The 19,699-nt window shown below is 36.0% G+C and overlaps 2 protein-coding genes across 10 annotated transcripts in view; both read left to right on the top strand.

Moving 5' to 3' along the window:
• Fng (Fringe glycosyltransferase) overlaps positions 1-19,699 on the top strand; it is a 159,947-nt gene that overhangs the window by 103,802 nt on the left and 36,446 nt on the right. For 3 of the 9 annotated variants that reach the window (XR_013255865.1, XR_013255866.1, XR_013255868.1), the window contains exon 9: positions 2,288-2,411. Coding sequence is in view for 1 of the 9 variants with exons in the window: in XM_077399132.1 (XP_077255258.1) it covers positions 2,288-2,345 (58 nt within the window). In the remaining 8 variants the exon portion in view is untranslated. The other 6 variants (XR_013255863.1, XR_013255864.1, XR_013255867.1 and 3 more) reach the window with 6 other exon arrangements.
• LOC143893600 (uncharacterized) lies at positions 9,356-16,100 on the top strand. The gene is made up of 2 exons (XM_077399134.1): positions 9,356-9,569; positions 9,601-16,100. Exon 2 carries the CDS (start codon positions 10,390-10,392, stop codon positions 11,533-11,535), a length of 1,146 nt encoding a protein of 381 aa, XP_077255260.1. The 5' UTR covers positions 9,356-9,569; positions 9,601-10,389; the 3' UTR covers positions 11,536-16,100.

Below are 19,699 nucleotides of genomic sequence, written 5' to 3'. Positions count from 1 at the left end.
GCGCTTCGCGCGCGCTATTTAGCTTTAACATTATGCTATTACTATTACACTATTAACCCTTGATACACACAACTGTCAAAATATACAATGACAGCTGCAAATGAAGTAAACGCAGCAAGAGAACCAATCGGCATCGCGGAAAAGTGACAACAATACCTACGACATGCTCTTTTTAGAAGAGGATAATTTTTATGGATAATAATTTTTTGTTGCCGATTTTTTGAAAACCGGTTTCAAAATTTTTCAAATTTTTGAAGAAATAATAAGTAGGTATTAATAGACCGATTTTCTTGAAATTAGTGCCATTATTTTAATTTTTTGAGGATAAGTTCAATTTTTTATTAATGGATAATTTTTCATTAATTTATCGATTTTTTTGAAACCGGTGCAAAAATTTTTCTAATTTTTTATTGATGATTTTGATAAAACTGGTACCGCAAATTTTGATATCAAGCTGAATTTTTTTTATAGATAATTTTTATGGATAATAATTTTTTGTTGCCGATTTTTTAAAAACCGGTTTTAAAATTTTTCAAATTTTTTGAGAAATAATAAGTATTAATAGACCGATTTCCTTGAAACCAGTGCCAAAATTTTTTTAATTTTTGAAAAATAAATTTAATTTTTTATTAATGGATCGATTTTTTAAAACCGGTGCCAAAATTTTTCTAATTTTTTGTTGAAGATTTTAATAAAACTGGTATCGCAAATTTTGAGATATTAAGCTAAATTTTTTTTATTAAATTTTTTTTAATTCTTGTGTGGAGGATAAGTTTAATTTTTTATTAATGGATAATTTTTCAGAGGGTGAAAGCGCGCAAAGCGCGGGCGAAAAAAATTAAAAATTGATAGAATAAAAAAAACAGCAAATGTAAAACTAAACCCGGTAGAATTTTTAAACAAAAGGAGGAACAGAAAGAAAATAAAATGAAACATTCGTTAGTGGACCGAATTTTTACCAAAGGTACATGAAATAGGGGTAGAATTTCCCGGGGAGTGCCATAAAGTGTATAGTTTTTCGCTACCGATTTTCTGGAAACCGATTTTTTTAATTTTTTTAATTTTTCGGGAAATAATCGACCGAATAATTTTTATAGATAATTTTGCGTTACCGATCTTTTTGGAAACCGGTTACGAAATTTTTCTAATTTTTCGGAAGTTAATTGACCGAATTTCGAAAAATTGTATATGAAATAAAGGTAGAATTTCCTGGGGTTTGCTATAAAGTGTAATTTTTCGTTACCGATCTTTTGGGAAACCAGTTACAAAATTTTTTCAATTTTTCGGCAATTAATTGACCAAATCTTAAAAAATTACTTATGAAATAGAGGTAAAAATTTCCCGGGAATTGCTATAAAGTGTATAATTTTTTGTTACCGATTTTTTTGGAAACCGGTTACAAAATTTTTCCAATTTTTCGGGAATTAATTGACCGAATCTTAAAGAATTATATTATAAAATAAGTCGTGTTAATTTTTTTTTAATTTTTGGAGGATAAGTTTAATTTTTTATTAATGGATAATTTTTCATTAATGAATTGATTTTCTTGAAACCAATGCCAAAATTTTTCTAATTTTTTGATGATTTCGAAAAATGAAAATAAATTGGAAGAAAATAAAAAAGAGTTAATAATGACAGGTCAACAGAGGGTGAAAACGCGCGAGGCGCGAGCAAAAATAAAATTTAAAGATTAATATAAGGGATTACATTTTTGAAATATTTGACAATATGCTAATCTGCATCTATAATATTATCTATTATTTTTTTTTTAAATTTGAAGATGTAGGTTAGAGTTTGAGGAGAAAGAATATCAAAGATGCTCTTAATTAATGAGTGAGTTTGGGGAGAGGGGAATAGATTTTGAGTCCGCGCTTCGCGCTTTACATAATTGGCAATTATTTTATGAATAAACATTTGAAATAATCTACATGATTACAAAATGTTACGTTCTTATTACAAGTTTTTTTGTAGCTTAAATTTATATATAATTTATAGCATTAAGTACAAAAATTTCTATATTTACAATTGAATTAAAATATTGTAGATAAGTATAGGTTTCTCAGGTTACATATTCTCGTTAATATATGTACAGTAGACGTCATTAATGCCTTCCTAGCTGTGTTCTTGGGATTTCTATAGTGCACGTTTCATGTACTATGCTTAAGGTGGAAGGCATTAATGACGCCTCTTCTAAATTTACTAATTTTTTTTTCTCTATCCTTAAGATTCATTGATTACATCATAATTTGATTCTTTACCTATATATCTATGTTTCTTTTTGTTTCAGATTTAAATCCATCCATTGTCATCTGTTTCCACATATTCCTTATTGCCCGCACAGATGATGAAGATTGCAAGAGGCGAAGCAAAATTTATTCCCAATTACGGAGGAAATGGAAGATCAACGTATGGTAAGGAGCATAATTGCGTATAAGATATTTTAGAAAAATTATTTACATTGACGGAAATAGAAATTCCAAATACATATGTTTGCACTTATATTGAGTAGGAAATTATAACGTAAACATATATACGTTACATAGCGTTTGCTAGGTTGTACACAAGACTTGAGCTGAACTCGGGCTTGCGCTATTGCTTATTCATGCTTGTTTGAATTTTACATAGACATTCAGAGCCTCTTCTCAGTCAGTTTTCTATTTTTCCAATTTTCTGAAAACTGCTTTAGATATATGGAAACCGATACGTTGTACCTGTAAAACAAAAATTTATTACTTTTGTTTGTAACAAGCATGAAAGCTGTGAACTAAAGCTTTTTATTTTCATCCTATTGGCCTCATGAATAGTTTAAACAATTGGTACAATATTACTATTCCTCTAAGAAAGATAATGGACTTTGATTATCTCATTTATAGAGATATCTGTTTAAACTAGTCACAAAGTCAATAGAATAAAAACAAAAACCGCTTAGTTTCAACAGTTACTAATAGCTAAGCTAAGTTCCAGGATAACGCCTAGTATAAATTGTGAGGTGCTCATCGAAAGAACTAATGCGAAATAAAATGTATTTAAAACCTATACTTTTGTTTGAACATGAAGTTCAGCGTAACTCACAGTATGTGTGATTTATGCAAAGTTAGTGTATCTTACCTTTGTCTAAATTTACTATTAAACATTATAGTATATGGTCACAGAATACTGAAACAATTTTTTGATATTATAAGTAATTCTCTGATGATCTAGTTTAATGAGAGATGTTCTGTCAATTTGTCTTATTTGTTAGTCTAATTGTAATTAGACCTGTTACCCCCTTTCTGCCTCAATTTCTTCATTAATAGATGAAAGAGTTACGTTGATTGTGTAAGGGGAAGTCACAACAGTCAGCGTTCGGGCAAAGATGTTTATTAATACTTATCGATTAAATCAATGTTAAACGCACATGTGCGACACAGTTAAATTTTTTTGGTATTCACAATTTTATATTTTTGCCTCTCAAGTACCTCTCAAGTACCTTGATATTTCTTTTGCGTCTGTTGGAAACCTTCTACATTTGCGACTACCGCGATACATTTTATGCAAGTTTAGTTTTGTTTTATAATTTTGAAACTGGTATATGTATACCTATAGGTATATACCTCTCCTCTCCCAAGTCACACGTAGCAGTATGCCCAATTGCTGGGAGAATCAACAGCAATATTTCAAATTGTAATCAGATGCACTCGAACCCGAGTCCTTGTTATACCGCACAGTCCCGTACTACAATACGAAAAAGTATATGGTATGCGAGACTGTTCTTATTAACTCCTCTAAAAAAAAAAAAAAAAAAAATAAACAGATTAGTCTGATTATTTAAAACTGATTCTCTTACAATATTACAATAAATTAGTGTACCATTAGATTGTGTTAATTGAAACTCAAGTATAGAGTGTTTTTTGTTACAAGAACTTATATGAAGGATTACATATAAAGGATTTACATAATTTCATATACGAAGAAGTAGGAATATTTTTAGTTATATTACCTTCAAACGATTTGATTTGCTTAAAAGTGTGATCAATCCTTGGCTGAAAACGAGATGTTTTACTCGAAGAAGAAAATCTTTCAGACGGTTCTGATTCTAATTAAAGAAAAAATTTCATCTCTCTACCATTTTTCAATTTTTTAAAGGGGGAGCCTCATGTAAACGATCAAAAAAATCGAAAAAATTTTTATTGCATAAATCATTAGTATAATATCTCTAGAATATGTTCAAAAGTTCCAGACCGAAATTCGAACTTGAAATAGGCGATTTTATACCTGAGCGTTACGCAAGTAAAGCGCGCGCTCCGAAAACTTGAAATTTTAAACGCGTTTTTCTCAAAACCATGTTTTTCAAATTGGCGTGCAAGATTACTTAAACTATTCGACCAATCGACTTACCCTTTGGCATGCATGTAGATAACTAAATACCATTGTATGTAAACTTATTTGTTTAGTCATTTTATTAAATTAAATAACTTTTATTACATAATTAAAGTCAAAAATTTTTCCGTAAAAATCAAAATTTTTTTCTAAGTTCTGTTATTTTTTCAATTTTCCATTTTTTACTGAAATAGGTTTACCGACAATGGTAACTTATAATAAAAGAATTTTGTATTTTTGATTCAGTGATTAATTGCAGGCGCAATGCTGCACGCCAATTGTGAGGTCCGGCGCCGCGGCCTTTGAGAATAGGCTTTGTTGCTACTTATAAATAAAGAATTTTGCAATGAAAAATTTTTTACATCTAAATGTTGCTAAACCCAAGTTTCAATAAGTTTCATTTTAATGTCTCTTTAAAAAAAATTCCAGAAAATTGCCTTGTTTTCAGCGTTTTACATGAGGCTTCCCCCTTAAGAGTTTCATGTTTTTTTCTCAGAATTTTCAATAACTTACCAATAATGCACGTACCGCACTTTAGTGACTTGATTCCTTTTTTTATCTCTGTCCCTGTCCAATTCAGTTGTGATGCAACCTCAGGAGAGAAAATCTTCTTACATATACTAGTAGCCATTTCTCCTTCGTGCACCCCTCTTCCTGCTACAACACTAAAATGGGATACCTGTACAGAAAAAAAGTTATTAGCAAAAAGTTATATTGATGTGTTGAGATGAGTTGCTAAGTTTTCATATAAATGCAGGACATTAAATATTTAGCCTTTCTCTGGCTTTCTTATATGAATCTTGAAATAAAACAAGCAACAAATGTTTCAACAGTAAAGTTATTAAGAGTATCAGATTTTTTAGTTTAGGATATAAACTCACCATAAGTTTTTCGCACTGTACATGGAAGAACTTTCCATGTATCACTGTCTGCATCAACATATATGGCACGCCGTTTTACTTTTTAATGGCATCAATAATATTCTACACAATATAAAAGTTTTCAAAAATAATTGTCTTAAGAAAGATAGCGATTCTTACTGAAGCGACAAGTTTTTTTTAAACAAGCTCACGTTTCGCACAAACAGCAGAGCTTTCACGACGTAAACGAAAACGAATACAAATACTTTTTAATGGATTACACGACGAGACGCTAATATACATAAGTAAAGAGACGCGAATATATTTAACTTAAAATAACGATCGAGACACGAAAGTTCTAGAAGAATCAAGACGCGATACTTAAATCGACTAAACGCTAACGCATGCGAGACGAGACTGACGACTGAGGACGTGGCGCCAACGTACATATTAAGCACGAAACAAAAATAACGTAGAGCCGAAAAATACAGAACGCACTCTACAGCGCGCCCATCGCGACATCTGAACCGATGCGCTCAGTGCGAAACCATATATACGCAACACTTACTAATGATTTTAAATTATGTCGAACATAATAAAAATTGGATGAATTAAAATTATGTCGGTACATAAAACGAATTTTTATTATGTTTCGACATCATTGTAATTCATCTAATTAAAATTATATCGGAACATAATAAAAATTGTACGGCAAGCCGTTTTACTTTTTAATAGCATAATAAATATTCCATTCAATACAAAAGAAAAAAAATAATAGTCTTAAGAAAAATCACAATTCTTATTAATGAATTAAAATTATGTCAAGACATCACATAAAAATTCGGAATTATTTTTACGTGTCGACATAATTTTAATTTATACAATTTTTATGATGTTTTGACATAATTTTAATTCATACAATTTTATCGTGTCTCGACATAATTTTAATTCATACAGTTTTTATGTGATGTCGCGACATAATTTTCATTTATTCAATTTTTATGATGTCTTGACATAATTTTAATTTATTTAATTTTTATGATGTTTCTCTCTCGACGTAATTTTAATTTATTCAATTTTTATGATGTCGACATAATTTTAATTCATACAATTTTTATGATGTCTCGACATAATTTTAATTCATTCAATTTTTATGATGTCGCGACATCATTTTAATTCCGGAGCTGGTGATTTTCATCCCCATATGTACTTTACGATATACACACAATAATTGTACGTATGCACAATATTATATACAGTATTATATACTCTTTTGTTTGTAAATAATTGGCATATCTCTACCATAAATACATAGCGACATAATCGCTATATTTTACTATGTCTAAAGTCCATTTTTTTACAATAAATCTAATTTTTTTTTGAAATTATGAGGGAATGAACATGCGCATATAACGTCATCGTCATTGTTGACTATAAATGGTACTAATCTTGTGTGATATTGGGTGATTGGAGAGAAAATATTTTTTTATTTTTTGAATTATTTTCTTTTTTAGCTTTCTTCTTCCATCTTTATTTGATTTTTTAAATATATGGTGAACCATGTTCTTCCACCAAAAGAAAAGCTTTTAATTTAATTCTATCAAAGAAGGAGATCTAAGTCCACTCTAAGTCTCGTCCGTACGTTTCCGGTGATCCAGGTGTGCTTTCTCGGCCGACGTGCCGAATTTCGGTTTCACCTCTCCGCTTAACATTATCTTCTCTTTTATAATAGAGTCGGGCTTGATCTTCTCGGAAGAAGGAGGGGTAGTTCCGGTCTTTTTCCCGCCCACCTCCTCCTTCTTTTTGTTCGCCGTTCCGATCTTCGCCCGTACAACCTTCTTTTGCCCCCGTCTTCTCTGGGTCTTGCACGGTAGGGGAGGTAGGTCCTTTTTTGTTTACAGGATCTTTCTCCTTGTTCCTTCCATTCGTGGAAGATTCGCCTGTCTCCGATGTGGACGATACCTTCTGTATATTTGGGGTAGCGTTGGCTTCTTTCAACTTCTGGGACACTTGCGTTAGAACATTCTCCACTTTCTTTATTTGATTGATCAACCGATTGAGAGCTACTATAGTAGAAGAACGAGTAGGCAACTTATTACTGATAATTGACGAGACCACATCCGGAGATTTTTTTTATCTGTGACAAGGTTTTTAGATGAAATGTGGCAGGTTGCACGACCTTTGTCGGAATCTTGAGCATCGTTATTGCTTTCTGAGACACTTGTATTAGAACATTCTCTATTTTCTTTATTTGATAAATATTGATCAACCGATTGAGAAGAGGCACAGCTACTAGTAGAAGACCGAGTTGGCAGCTTATTACTGATAGTTGACGAGACCACATCCGTAGATTTGTTTTATCTGTGACAAGGTTTTTAGATAGAATGTGGCGGGTTGCACGACCTCTGTCGGAATCTTTGGCAACAGAAAGTGAAAAAATAGGCTGTTTGGATACTTGAGGCATATGTTGTATTGTAATTTTATTAGGTGACAATCCAAGTTGTGGCAATCCAAGTTGTTGCGGCAGTGGAACAGAACCGGAGGAGCTTTTATTGTAGTTTTAGACTTCTTTAAAGTGCAGTTGCCTGATTTTTTGACAATTTTCTTTCTTTTGATTGAGTTTGATTCAACCTCAGGCTCAGGCTCAGACTCGTTATCTGATGACTCATTATTAGAGTCCAAATGAAACGGTTTTTTTTTCTTTCTCAAACCTCTTCCCAATTGGGTATCGGTTTCATAATTGGAATCGGCTATAAACATTTTGCATGTTTTTGCAGCATCAGGATATGTAGCTGTAAATAATCAAAATAAATGAGAATAATAGCATATTTTTTTATCTGGTTATCAACCATAAATTAGAACATTAAAACAAATTAAATATTTTATAACACTACAATAATTTGTTACTTTTTCTATATAAATATTCACATTACTTACAATAACATAAAAATTTACAAAATTACAAATTTAATTTACAAAAAAATTTTTTTTGTTAATTTGGTGTTACAGAAATCTGTTAAAAAATCCTTATTTTTCAAAATTTGAGTTTAGTAATATTGATATCACACACATCATTCACCAATAAGTAAATAAAAAATCTTTATTTTTTTTTCTATTTTTCCATTATAAATAGAAAACGTTTACGTATAGCAAAGCACACTGTAACAATGCTACTTACCATAAAATCTTTTAATTTTGATATATTGTTCTGACCAATCTAATTTTAATGTTGCTTCTTTTCTTACAAGAATAGACGGATTTAATGGTGGCCATTTAATTTTGGCTGTTATTTTATCATTGATTTCACCAATGATCCATTTAGCAAGCTCAACATTATAAAATATATCTTCTTCGTCATCCGGTTCGGTAGCATCATTATTCAAAAATTTGAACACAATAAACTGCAAAGTAACAAAAAAGAAAATTAAATTACAATATAAATAAAAAACAATTTTATACAATTTTATTTACATATGTTACTTTATCCCACACATTATATCCCACACATATAACGTGTGGGATAAAGTAACATAAATAAATAAATAAATAATAATAAGAAAGAAATAGAAATAAAGCATGTTTTTTTATAACATATACATTTAGCGTCAATATTCATAAACAGTTATATTTGAGATTTTAAATACAATCTTAAAAGGTAATAAAATGTTATAAACTAATTACTGAGCCGTCATCTTCATTAGTATCAAAATTTTTTAAAACGGTCTTGAAATAAGATCGGATTATGAATACCAGCATAAATATACATTTTGATAATTTGCAATAAGGTTGTTCGTTTTCGCTGCACTCCTGAACTGGTGCAATAAGTTAAAATGAGAGATAGTGTATTTTACTCATCCAGGCAAGCAGCATATAAAAAAAGTATTAATAAGAAAATGATAGTAGTTATACTAAGGGAGTTCTAACCCGGGAGCTCCGAGGGGGGGTGAGGGAGGGGGGGGGTATCGGATTACGCGGGGGGAGGGGGTGAGGGAGGGGGGGTATCGGATTTCGCAGGGGTGAGAGGGAGGGGGGGGGAGTATCGGGTTACACAGGGGTATTAGGTTACAAGGAGATAACGCGGGGGTGAGGAGTGGGGGAGGGGCGGGGTATCGGGTTACACAAGGATATTGGATTTCGCGGTGGGTGAGGGGGAGGGGGGTATTGGGTTACACAAAAATATCGGATTTTTTGCGGGGTGGGGGAAGGGGGGTTGATCTTGACATACCACCGGGATGACTCACCGGGATGACTCACCGGGATGAGTCACCGGGATGACACCCGCGCCGCTGGTCCGCGCGGGGGAGGGGGTCCGCGTTCGCGTTTGCGGTCGCGCCGCGGGTCCGCGTGGAGGTCCGCGGGGGTCCGCGGTGGCCGCGTGGAGGTCCGCGGTTGCGCCGCGGGGTCCGTCGGGTCGCGGGGGCTTCGTTCGCAACGACGCCGCTAGGCGGCGTACAATGGGTAAGACTAACTCGATAGCGCACTGCGTAGGAGCGTGTATTTTTGTCGATGACACATCGAACCTGTCGGGACACGTTCGTTGTAAACAACATTTTTTTTTAGGAAAAAGGGGGTGTTATCTCGTAGACTAAACAATTTCGCGCTATTTTTTACGACGCAGTACGTAAAAGACAAAGGAAGAAATGACGTCATCGGGACGATGATGGACCCAATAACGCATCGAACTTGTTGGAACATGTTCGTCGTAAACAACATTTTCGAGGAAAAGGGGGCGGTGTTATCTCGTAGACTAAACAATTTCGCGCTATTTTTTTACGACTCAGTACATAAAAAACAAAGGAAGAAATGACGTCATCGGGACGATGATCGACCCGATAACGCATCGAACCTGTTGGAACATGTTCGTCGTAAACAACATTTTCGAGGAAAAGGGGGAGGTGTTATCTCGTAGACTAAACAATTTCGCGCTATTTTTTACGACGCAGTACGTAAAAGACAAAGGAAGAAATGATCTTTCAAGATTCAATTGGAGCGAGAGAGAGGGCAAAGGGTATATAACGAGGGATGAAGCGCGTCGAGCCGCATTAGTATACGATTTGAGAGCGATACATCGGTTAAAAAGTATCGAGATTTATTGTGTGGTTAAACACGTTATCACGTGCAAGTGCTGTGAAGCGATATAATAAAAGAACTGATGCGAAAGTGATGAAACATGGATCAATTCGAGCAAACCGAACGCGATCTATTGGAGCTATCCGACCAAGTAGCTACCGTGGGTGAATATTTCACATGGACACTGCAATGCGCGGAATTCGTCGAGCAGCTCGAGACACGCTGTAGTGCCAAACGTCAGCGGCTCTCCGACAATTCAACGATCCGGCAGAGGCAATCGTTGGTTGCCCGAATCGCGCGACTCGAGGGTGTGAAGTCGCGATTGGAAAGACAATTTATCCATAGCGGTGGTAATTATGCGAATGCAGGCACCAGTGGCGACACGCACGCGGCAGAACTCGTATGGCGAGAAATCGACGCCGGGTTCGAAACGCGAATAATGACCGGTGCGGTAATTAATACAGACCATATAGAACCGCGACAGTTTTTGGAAGACGCCTGCAGCGTAGTGTGTAAGCGAGTACGAGACATTATAAAAACACATAACTGTGTCAAAGTGAACACCGCGTTCAACGGGGAGTTTGTGGCGGGTGATAAACGTACCAATAAGAGTATATGTACAAATAACATAGAACTCTGTGATACATCGCACTTGCGTGATTGGTATGAGCTGCACGTTATCGAGCCCACACTAGCGAAACTCGAAGAGTTCCAGGAACGCGACAGTGGGTGGGCGTTGACTCGAATCCTTAATTTGACAGTGAGCGTCAACAAATACAATCCTTTGCACGCGGGGTATCACTTGGAATTGCCTAAAGACATTAAAGTGAAGCGAGCTGTGATCAATGTGCTGTCTATGGACAATGCGTGTTTTGCATGGTCAGTGGTCGCCGCCTTACATCCAGCCGAAAGACATCCAGAACGGGAATCTTTATACCCGCATTATTTAACGGTACTGGATTTACGAGACATTGAGTTCCCAATGACGTTGAGTCAAATTAAACAGTTCGAACGACTCAACGATATATCCGTCAACGTCTATATCATCGAGGGACAGAAGACGTCAAACGTTCTTCCAATACGGCTTACCGACCGCACGAGTGTTAAAAAACATGTTAATCTGCTGTACGTGCAGGATCCGCGAGACAACAATGTTGGACATTTCGCGTGGATTAAAAATCTATCCCGTCTCGTGAGCTCACAATTGAGCATGCATCATGGTCAGAAGTACATTTGTAATCGGTAAAATTACGTTTTTGGTTCCAGCGAGAGAAAACGAACGCAGGGATAATCATTATGTGAACTGTACTGAATCTAATACCAGGAAAGACTTATATTATTTAAAAGTTACTACTAACTACTAACTTACTACTAACTATTACAAAGTTCATTTAGAGCAGGCCTGCCCAACTTCGGCTCCGCAAAATTATTTAAAAAAAAAAAAAAAAAAAAACGATGACAATGACATTTTCAAAGCTTTATTTTAATAAAATAATACTTTTTTTTAATATGACATTTAATATGACTTTTAATAAAACATAAATTGTCTCAACATTTTTGCTCTCGTTTTGAAAGCAACACATGGCAAAAATCTTAAAATTGGTGATCGTTCTCCTTTGGAAAGCAACACGGTACAAAAATGTTGAGACAATTTATGTTTTGCGTAAGGGCGATCTATACCTTGTGAGAGATTTGAATAATCTGATCTCGAATGTAGGCGAAAGAAACATTCTGCGAGAAAATGTGATTTCTGGAAAGGATGCCATAATTATTATAACACAGAAAAAGAGGATGTAGCAAACTTTATGAGAACTTTGTTTTATGACTACATAATACTAGGCATGAAGTGATATATTTCATTACCATAACTTACGTTGTTGTATTTTCTAAAGCTGTATGTATTTATAGATGTATTATTGACCAAAATTATTAATTACCCGATTTAAATTAAAAGATTCAATAAATTGTGTTTAAAATACTAACAAGCTAGGCAATGTTACCTAGACTAGCTTTAGGCTTTGAATCAGGCTTGCCCAACTTCAGCTCCGGAGCCGCGATACTTCCCCTCTCCATTCTCTTGCGGAGTGTTTCATATTAAAAGAAAGTATTATTTTATTAAAATAAAGCTTTGAAAATGTCATTGTCATCGTTTTTTTTTTTAAATAATTTTGCGGAGCCGAAGTTGGGCAGGCCTGCTCTAAATGAACTTTGTAATAGTTAGTAGTAAGTTAGTAGTTAGTAGTAACTTTTAAATAATATAAGTCTTTCCTGGTATTAGATTCAGTACAGTTCACATAATGATTATCCCTGCGTTCGTTTTCTCCCGCTGGAACCAAAAACGTAATTACCCTAGGGTAATTACGGATCGCTATACGGGTTGCTACGGTTCCTCTTTTTTTACATCTTTTTCCTCTTTCTGCCATCACTCTCTGTAAAAGAAAAAGAATTAACACACACACGCACGCGCGTGCGCGTCGTTGAATGTACTTACTTTTTGATGTGTGCTGGCTCTTCGCTACGCCGCAAAGCGTAGTTGTGGTTGCCGCCGCTTCGGCCGCCGCCGCCGCCGCAGCTCTAAGCTGATTCTGTGCTATCATACCCGCTGCTGCTGCCGCTGTGTTTGCACTGACTTGAGCAGCCTGAGCCGCCGCATTTTTTGCACGCTGCACTGTAAGCGCTGCAATCATCCCAAGCACTGCTATTTAACACACTCTCGACGCTGAGGCTGCTGTTGCCGCCGCTGCCGCTGCCGCCGCTGCCGCTCTTGATGTCGCGGCTCTTGATGTCGCGGCTGCCGTTGCCGCTGCCGCTGCCGCTGTCGTAGTTGTTGGTGCTGCGTTTGAAGCCGTCCTTTGAATCGCCCATCTGTAAAAAGATTGGAAGAAAATTTTGACGATAAGTCAATGTGAAACGTCCCGGGAAAAAATGTTTACGTACAATTTTATCCAATTACACGATATTATTTGGGAAACGACGCTGCGCGCGCAGCGGTGCACGAGTGGCGGTCCGTTTTGTAACACAACCTTGCTTGTAAATGAATTGCTGCACAGATGAATCGCTGCACACAGATTTTAATGTTTCAATCAATGCACAGATGTATCACCGAGGTGTTTAAGCTCTCAAATCATACTACTGTGGCTTGATGCATCCCTCATTATATACCCTTTGCTTTCTTTCTCGCTCCAATTGAATCTTGATCATTATTTTTTTATCTGTTTTGCATTTCTTCCTTTGTCTCACGTACTGCGTCGTAAAAAAATAGTATGAAATAGATACGTCTACGCAATAACACCCCCCTTCTTCAAGAAAAAAATGTGTTTATGGCACCACGATGAACACGAAACTCACAATAGTAGATAACGTATTATATTAGAAAGGATATTAATAAAGATATCGTATATATTTCAAACATTTTATATGTTGCATACGTCTTACATATTTTTATACATTGGATATTTTGTATTTAATATTTTTTTACATAGTTTATTTTTTTATATGTTTTAAAAATACAATCTGCACGAATTAAATAACATTGTTCTTGTGTATCCAAGAGTTGTGCGATCCATCGAATCCCAGCCATTTCACGTAAACCTCGTCGCCCCTTCTGCGCAGTACTTTCTCCATGAGATACACGTCAGGATAAGTCGCGCGATGCAACTCGTACTCGTAGAACGCTCCAGCGACAGATTTTCCACGATAGTCCTCGAGTAGATAGGTTACGGGATTGGTACGCTGCACTTTAACGATCTTAAACACCTCGGTGGTCCAATTCGGCGTGTAACCCTTCTCAAAAATTGTCTTGTATTTGCTGACGCGTACCGAGTCGCCCGCTTTGAACTTTGCCGGGCCCGCGATCTTTATCGCGCTGTACACCGTAGCCAAGAGTCTTTCGGCGATCGCGGGGGTAACGTCGACGGGTCGCATGCCGATCGTTCGATGCTTGCTCGCGTTGTAATCCGACACGAGTCGCGGCAAGGCGTCGACCCACTTGTAATTTCCATTGAGCGTAAACATCTTCCACATATTGTTTTTTAACGTGCGATTGAATCGCTTGACAACCGACGCCTTCATCACCGAGTACGTGGAATAATGATTGATGTCGTGTTTTCTCACGAGACGTTGCACGTCGGTGTTGTAAAATTCCTTCCCCATGTCGGTTTGTAGATTACTAGGGCACCTCTCGCTATCTCGAATTATCTCAGCGATAGCGTCAGCTGTCTCGCTGCCACCTTTACCCTTGAGCGGCACGGCACACGCATACTTGCTCAACACATCGATGACGGTAAGTATGTAGTGGTAGCCTCCGTTGAAACGTGAGTACGGACGCATCTCAACGATATCAGCTTGCCACAGATCGTCGTACCCTCGCACTATGACGTGTCTGCGGAGAAAATTTCTTCTCGCCGATGCGTGCAATTCGTTCACCAACCGTCGCTTTTCGATATTTTTATCCACATCGGTCGATTTTAACGGTCTCATGTTTCGTTGTCGCCGTTTCTGCTTCTAGTGCATCGTTCGTAGCAGTTTCTGAACAGTTCGTAACCGCTTACAGTGCCAGACTAGAGTCAAGCTCAACAGGGTCTTCTTTCCCCGCTAATTTTTCCAAGCCCGTTCCCTTGGCAGTGGTTTCGCTAGATAGTAGATAGGGACAGTGGGAATCTCGTTAATCCATTCATGCGCGTCACTAATTAGATGACGAGGCATTTGGCTACCTTAAGAGAGTCATAGTTACCATTCGTGAATCTTGTTTTTTACGTACTGCGTCGTAAAAAATAGCGCGAAATTGTTTAGTTTACGAGATAACACCTCCCCCTTTTCCTCGAAAATGTTGTTTACGACGAACATGTTCCAACAGGTTCGATGCGTTATCGGATCGATCATCGTCCCGATGACGTCATTTCTTCCTTTGTCTTTTACGTACTGCGTCGTAAAAAATAGCGCGAAATTGTTTAGTCTACGAGATAACACCCCTTTTTTCCTAGAAAAATGTTGTTTACGACGAACATGTCCCGACAGGTTCGATGCGTCATCGACAAAACACGCTCCCTACGCAGTGCGCTATCGAGTTAGTCTTACCCATTGTACGCTGCCTAGCGGCGTCGTTGCGAACGAGGCCCCCGCGACCCGACGGACCCCGCGGCGCAACCGCGGACCTCCACGCAGCCCCCGCGGACCCCCGCGAACCCCCACGCGGACCCGCGGCGCGACCGCGAACGCGAACGCGAACGCGGACCCCCTCCCCCCGCGCGGACCAGCGGCGCGGACCAGCAGCGCGGGTGAGTCATCCCGGTGATATGCCAAGGTCACCCCTTCCCCTCGTAATCCGATTCCCTTGTGTAACCCAATACCCCCCTCCCCCTCCCCCCTCGAAATTCGATACCCCTGTGTAACCCGACACCTCCCCTCCCCTCACCCCCGCGTTATCTCCTTGTAACCTAATACCCCTGTAACCCGATACCTCCCCCTCCCCTCACCTCCGCGTTATCTCCTTGTAACCTAATACCCCTGTGTAACCCGATACCCCCTCTCCCCCTCACCCCCCCGGGGGAATCCCGATACCCCTCTTCCTCACCCCCTCGCGTAATTCGATACTCCCCCCCTCCCTCACCCCCCTCGGAGCTCCCGGGTTAGAACTCCCTTAGTATAACTACTAATGATGTTGATTATGATATAAATTTCCTTCTTACATACACATATACACTTACACGTACATGCATACATATACATACGCGAAGAATTTACCTCTTGTACAGAAATGTTGCTAGAAAATTACAAAAAAATAAAAAAAAAAAATAAAATAAAAAAAAAATTTATACAAACGTTCAAGCAAATTAAATATAATTTAAAATAGTGAATGAAAAAAAATTATATAATACATTTAAAAATTGTATTACTTACAGAAAAAGTAAACCTAAAAAATATTATTTGAATAAGGGCATGCTGTGTAACAAAGGAATACATACATAAGCATCGCCTCAGGCATAAGCCAACATTTACATGTGATATCGGTCAGAGGAAAAATTTGACTTTCTTCATTCCGATGTGAAACTTTCACAATTCCAAGATGAGAAGAAGGCAGAGGGTATTCATATGCATTCACAGCAACAGAGAAGAAAAAACCAATAAAGTATACTTCATTTTGTACTTGCACAATATTTTGGAGAACTGCAACAGTGTTATTACATGTTTTGAAACTTGAAACAAGCATCTTTCCTATTGCACTGAAATAAGATGTCATTAACATGGATTCTCCGAAACTGGATCTCATTCACCACCTCATTTGCGACATTCTCTTTTCGTTTCCAAGAAAGTACAACAACATTTTGCTCATTTTCTAATGTAACATCTGTCTGTCTTTTTTACGTCTAAGTCACGAAAAGCTGCTTGTTTCAAGGGTTTGTAACCAGAACGCAATGATGCTTTAATAGATTGTAATCTGTTTTCAAACTGAAATGCACTAAAGCCATCCAATTTTCCATGAGTTGCGCATTCACTGGCAAGATGAGACAAAGAGTGAACATTGTAAACAACAAATTTTTGACCATAGATAGTAGCGGAGTGAGAAATAAATATTCTTAATAATGTATTAGCATAGTCACAATGCGTATGCACCAAACACGGACTGTTCAAAATGTAAATTGCACAATGCAACATTAAAAAGTGTTTATAAACTTTATCTGCTACACAATCTTTGAAAATTAATATACCGTCGTATAGCAATATCCGTCGATATTCTGTTGCTTTGTGAGATCGGTTAAGTTTCTTGGTGGTCTGTTAAAATCTTGAGGGCAGGAATCTTTTAGCATCAGCAACTTGTCAGAAATGTTTTGTATTATACTGTAATGTAACTTCCAAGGCCCATTCCACTTTTTCCAAGCAAGAATCAATTGTTTAAAAACACCAATATATACCAAATGAAGACTATCTAAACGAAACTGGGAAACTAAACCAGCTCTAATCACTTCCAACGGTGAACGGCCAGTATGATGATAAGGTTGCTTTTGATTAAGGAAGGATTGAACTGTTCTAAGATTTTTATCTAGTTCTATATAAGTCATTCTATTATCAAGATACTCTCCAATTACTTCGCATTTCTCACAAGCACAATAGCCACCATGTTCGATGCAACATTTCACCTTGGATCGAGCAGGCGCATCGAAGATATAATGTCTTATTGACAATCTATATCTCACATTATTTCGTGTATATCCATTTTCACGTAAATCAGCCATCTCTCTTACAAAATCATAGAGTAAGTCATTTATATTAGGATCTTTCTTTCCTTTGGAAATAGCTATGATGAAAGTTTTTTTTTTGATGCAACAAGTTTCCCAAGAATGGGTCAAAATCTTTCTGCGCTACTTTTAAATAATGGAAGGCCATCAATATTAATATCGATAAAAATTTCATTAAATATTTGTAAATATTTGTCTAAATTCATTAGATCCAAGTTATAAGTTATTCCTTTGTACCACAACTCTCCTCCATTAACTTTCTTTATATTAATTTCATGTGGGATATGCAAGAGTGTCTTGTAACTAAGTGGTACAACAGGAAATATACGATGAAGCTTTATAAGTAAAGAATCAAGCTTTCGCATTGACACAATGCCTCCCTCTTGAACTCACTCACGTAAAATTCTAACGATATACTGCCCTCTCTCATTGTTATTGCCAAACTGTAAAGGCTCCTCTTCATTAATGTCACTGTTATTTTCAAAGTTTGAATTGTGATTGCTTGGATTAGATCTTAAATCTTCAGAATCTGTACTGTCAGATGTATTTTGAACACTTTCATTAGTCAAATCTTCATTATGCAAAATATTTTTATTTGTTTCGCTATCTAACTCATCCTCATGAAATGAAATATTAACATTTTCCTCTTCAGCCACTCTTAAATTTATTTCATTATCATTACCGCCATCTTCACCATTGCTGTTATCATCGGATTCGCTTTCAACATATCGTTTATTAATAATAGCTGCTAAATTTTCTAAACGAGTTTGTTTTGTAATTATCGTCTTTACTCTGCGATTCACGGTTCGCTTCAGCGATTGAATGTTTATCTTAAAATATATATATATAATATAAAAATAATAGATAATAAATATAACTAGTTTATTAAATATAACTAGTTTTTTTAACAGCTAATTTTTAGCAATAACAGCAAACTTTGAACTGTAATAGTTAATGACATTTACTTAATATTACTAAGTTATTTTTTCGCGTGTAAGAAATACGCATAAAATGCAACTAAAGAATGTTATACAAAACATTACTCACAGGTCTGTCATCATCCCCCATGATGCTGGTGTTGTTGAGAATATCCAAATTTATTATTATATTACTACTGACAATGAATGTGCACAAAATATATATTTTAACCGATTTCAATCGAATTATGGTTGCAGTTGTACTTCCTTTGCGGCAACGCTGCAACATGAAAAAGAATTAACATAAAGATGAGTTTTTAATACAATAATTATTAATATTATTATAAAAATAATATAATTAAAAGTAAATATGATCGTACAATAATACTTACTCTATGGTTTGTGTCCCACCGGTACGTATATGTACGTGCACAGAAAGCAAACCGATAATTTATTGTTGCAGTTGTACTTCCTTTGCGGCAACGCTGCAACATGAAAAAAAAATTAACATATATAAACGTGAGTTTTTAATACAATAACTATTAATATTATAATAAAAATGTAATTAAAAGTAAATATTGATCATATAATACTTACTCTATGCTTTGTGTCCCACTGGTACTGCAATGCACTACAACACGCGCCATTCGAAACTGCCCATGCGATCAATCAAGCAGTTTCCAGGATAGAGCGAATATGTTTTAGCCGATCACTGCTTTGTAGGCCACTTAAGAATGCACTCGATGGAGGTCGATCTTTGTACTAAATTCAAATACAGATAAAAATTTATGATATGTAAAATGATATGTAATATATGAAATATGATATGTAATATTATTACATGTGGATATGTAATACGTAATTTAGACGTGTATATTTATGTGTGTTATTTTTATGTATTTTTTACTAATATTTTCCAAATATATATATGTTTCGTATATAATCATCATAGAACATATCACAAATCTTAAGTCATGCTTCTAAAAAGTTGCATATATGAAGTAACAAACAAGTATAACATATTTGTACTACTATTCTATATTTATATTACATATGTGCTATACTTTTTTTTATGTTGCATCTAATTATATGTAACTTTCTACAAGTATAACTTCAAATGTTTTAACGTGATATAATACCACGCATATTTCAAAAATATTAGTAAAAATATATACATAATAATCTTAAATGTAATTTTATATTGAATGTAATTAGCATTATAAAAAGGAAAAGAAGGATTACCTTTGGATTAAAATGA

Source organism: Temnothorax americanus, unplaced genomic scaffold, assembly GCF_048541705.1.
Source record: "Temnothorax americanus isolate GAGA-0224 unplaced genomic scaffold, ASM4854170v1 Scaffold123, whole genome shotgun sequence".
Lineage (NCBI taxonomy): Eukaryota > Metazoa > Arthropoda > Insecta > Hymenoptera > Formicidae > Temnothorax > Temnothorax americanus.
The sequence above is the reverse complement of the archived record's forward strand: the minus strand, read 5'-3'. Positions and strand labels throughout refer to the sequence as shown.

What these genes read in the sequence shown, in the direction of transcription:
- LOC143893600 (XM_077399134.1), top strand. Translation starts at nt 10,390, where the DNA reads ATGGATCAATTCGAGCAAACCGAACGCGATCTATTGGAGCTATCCGAC.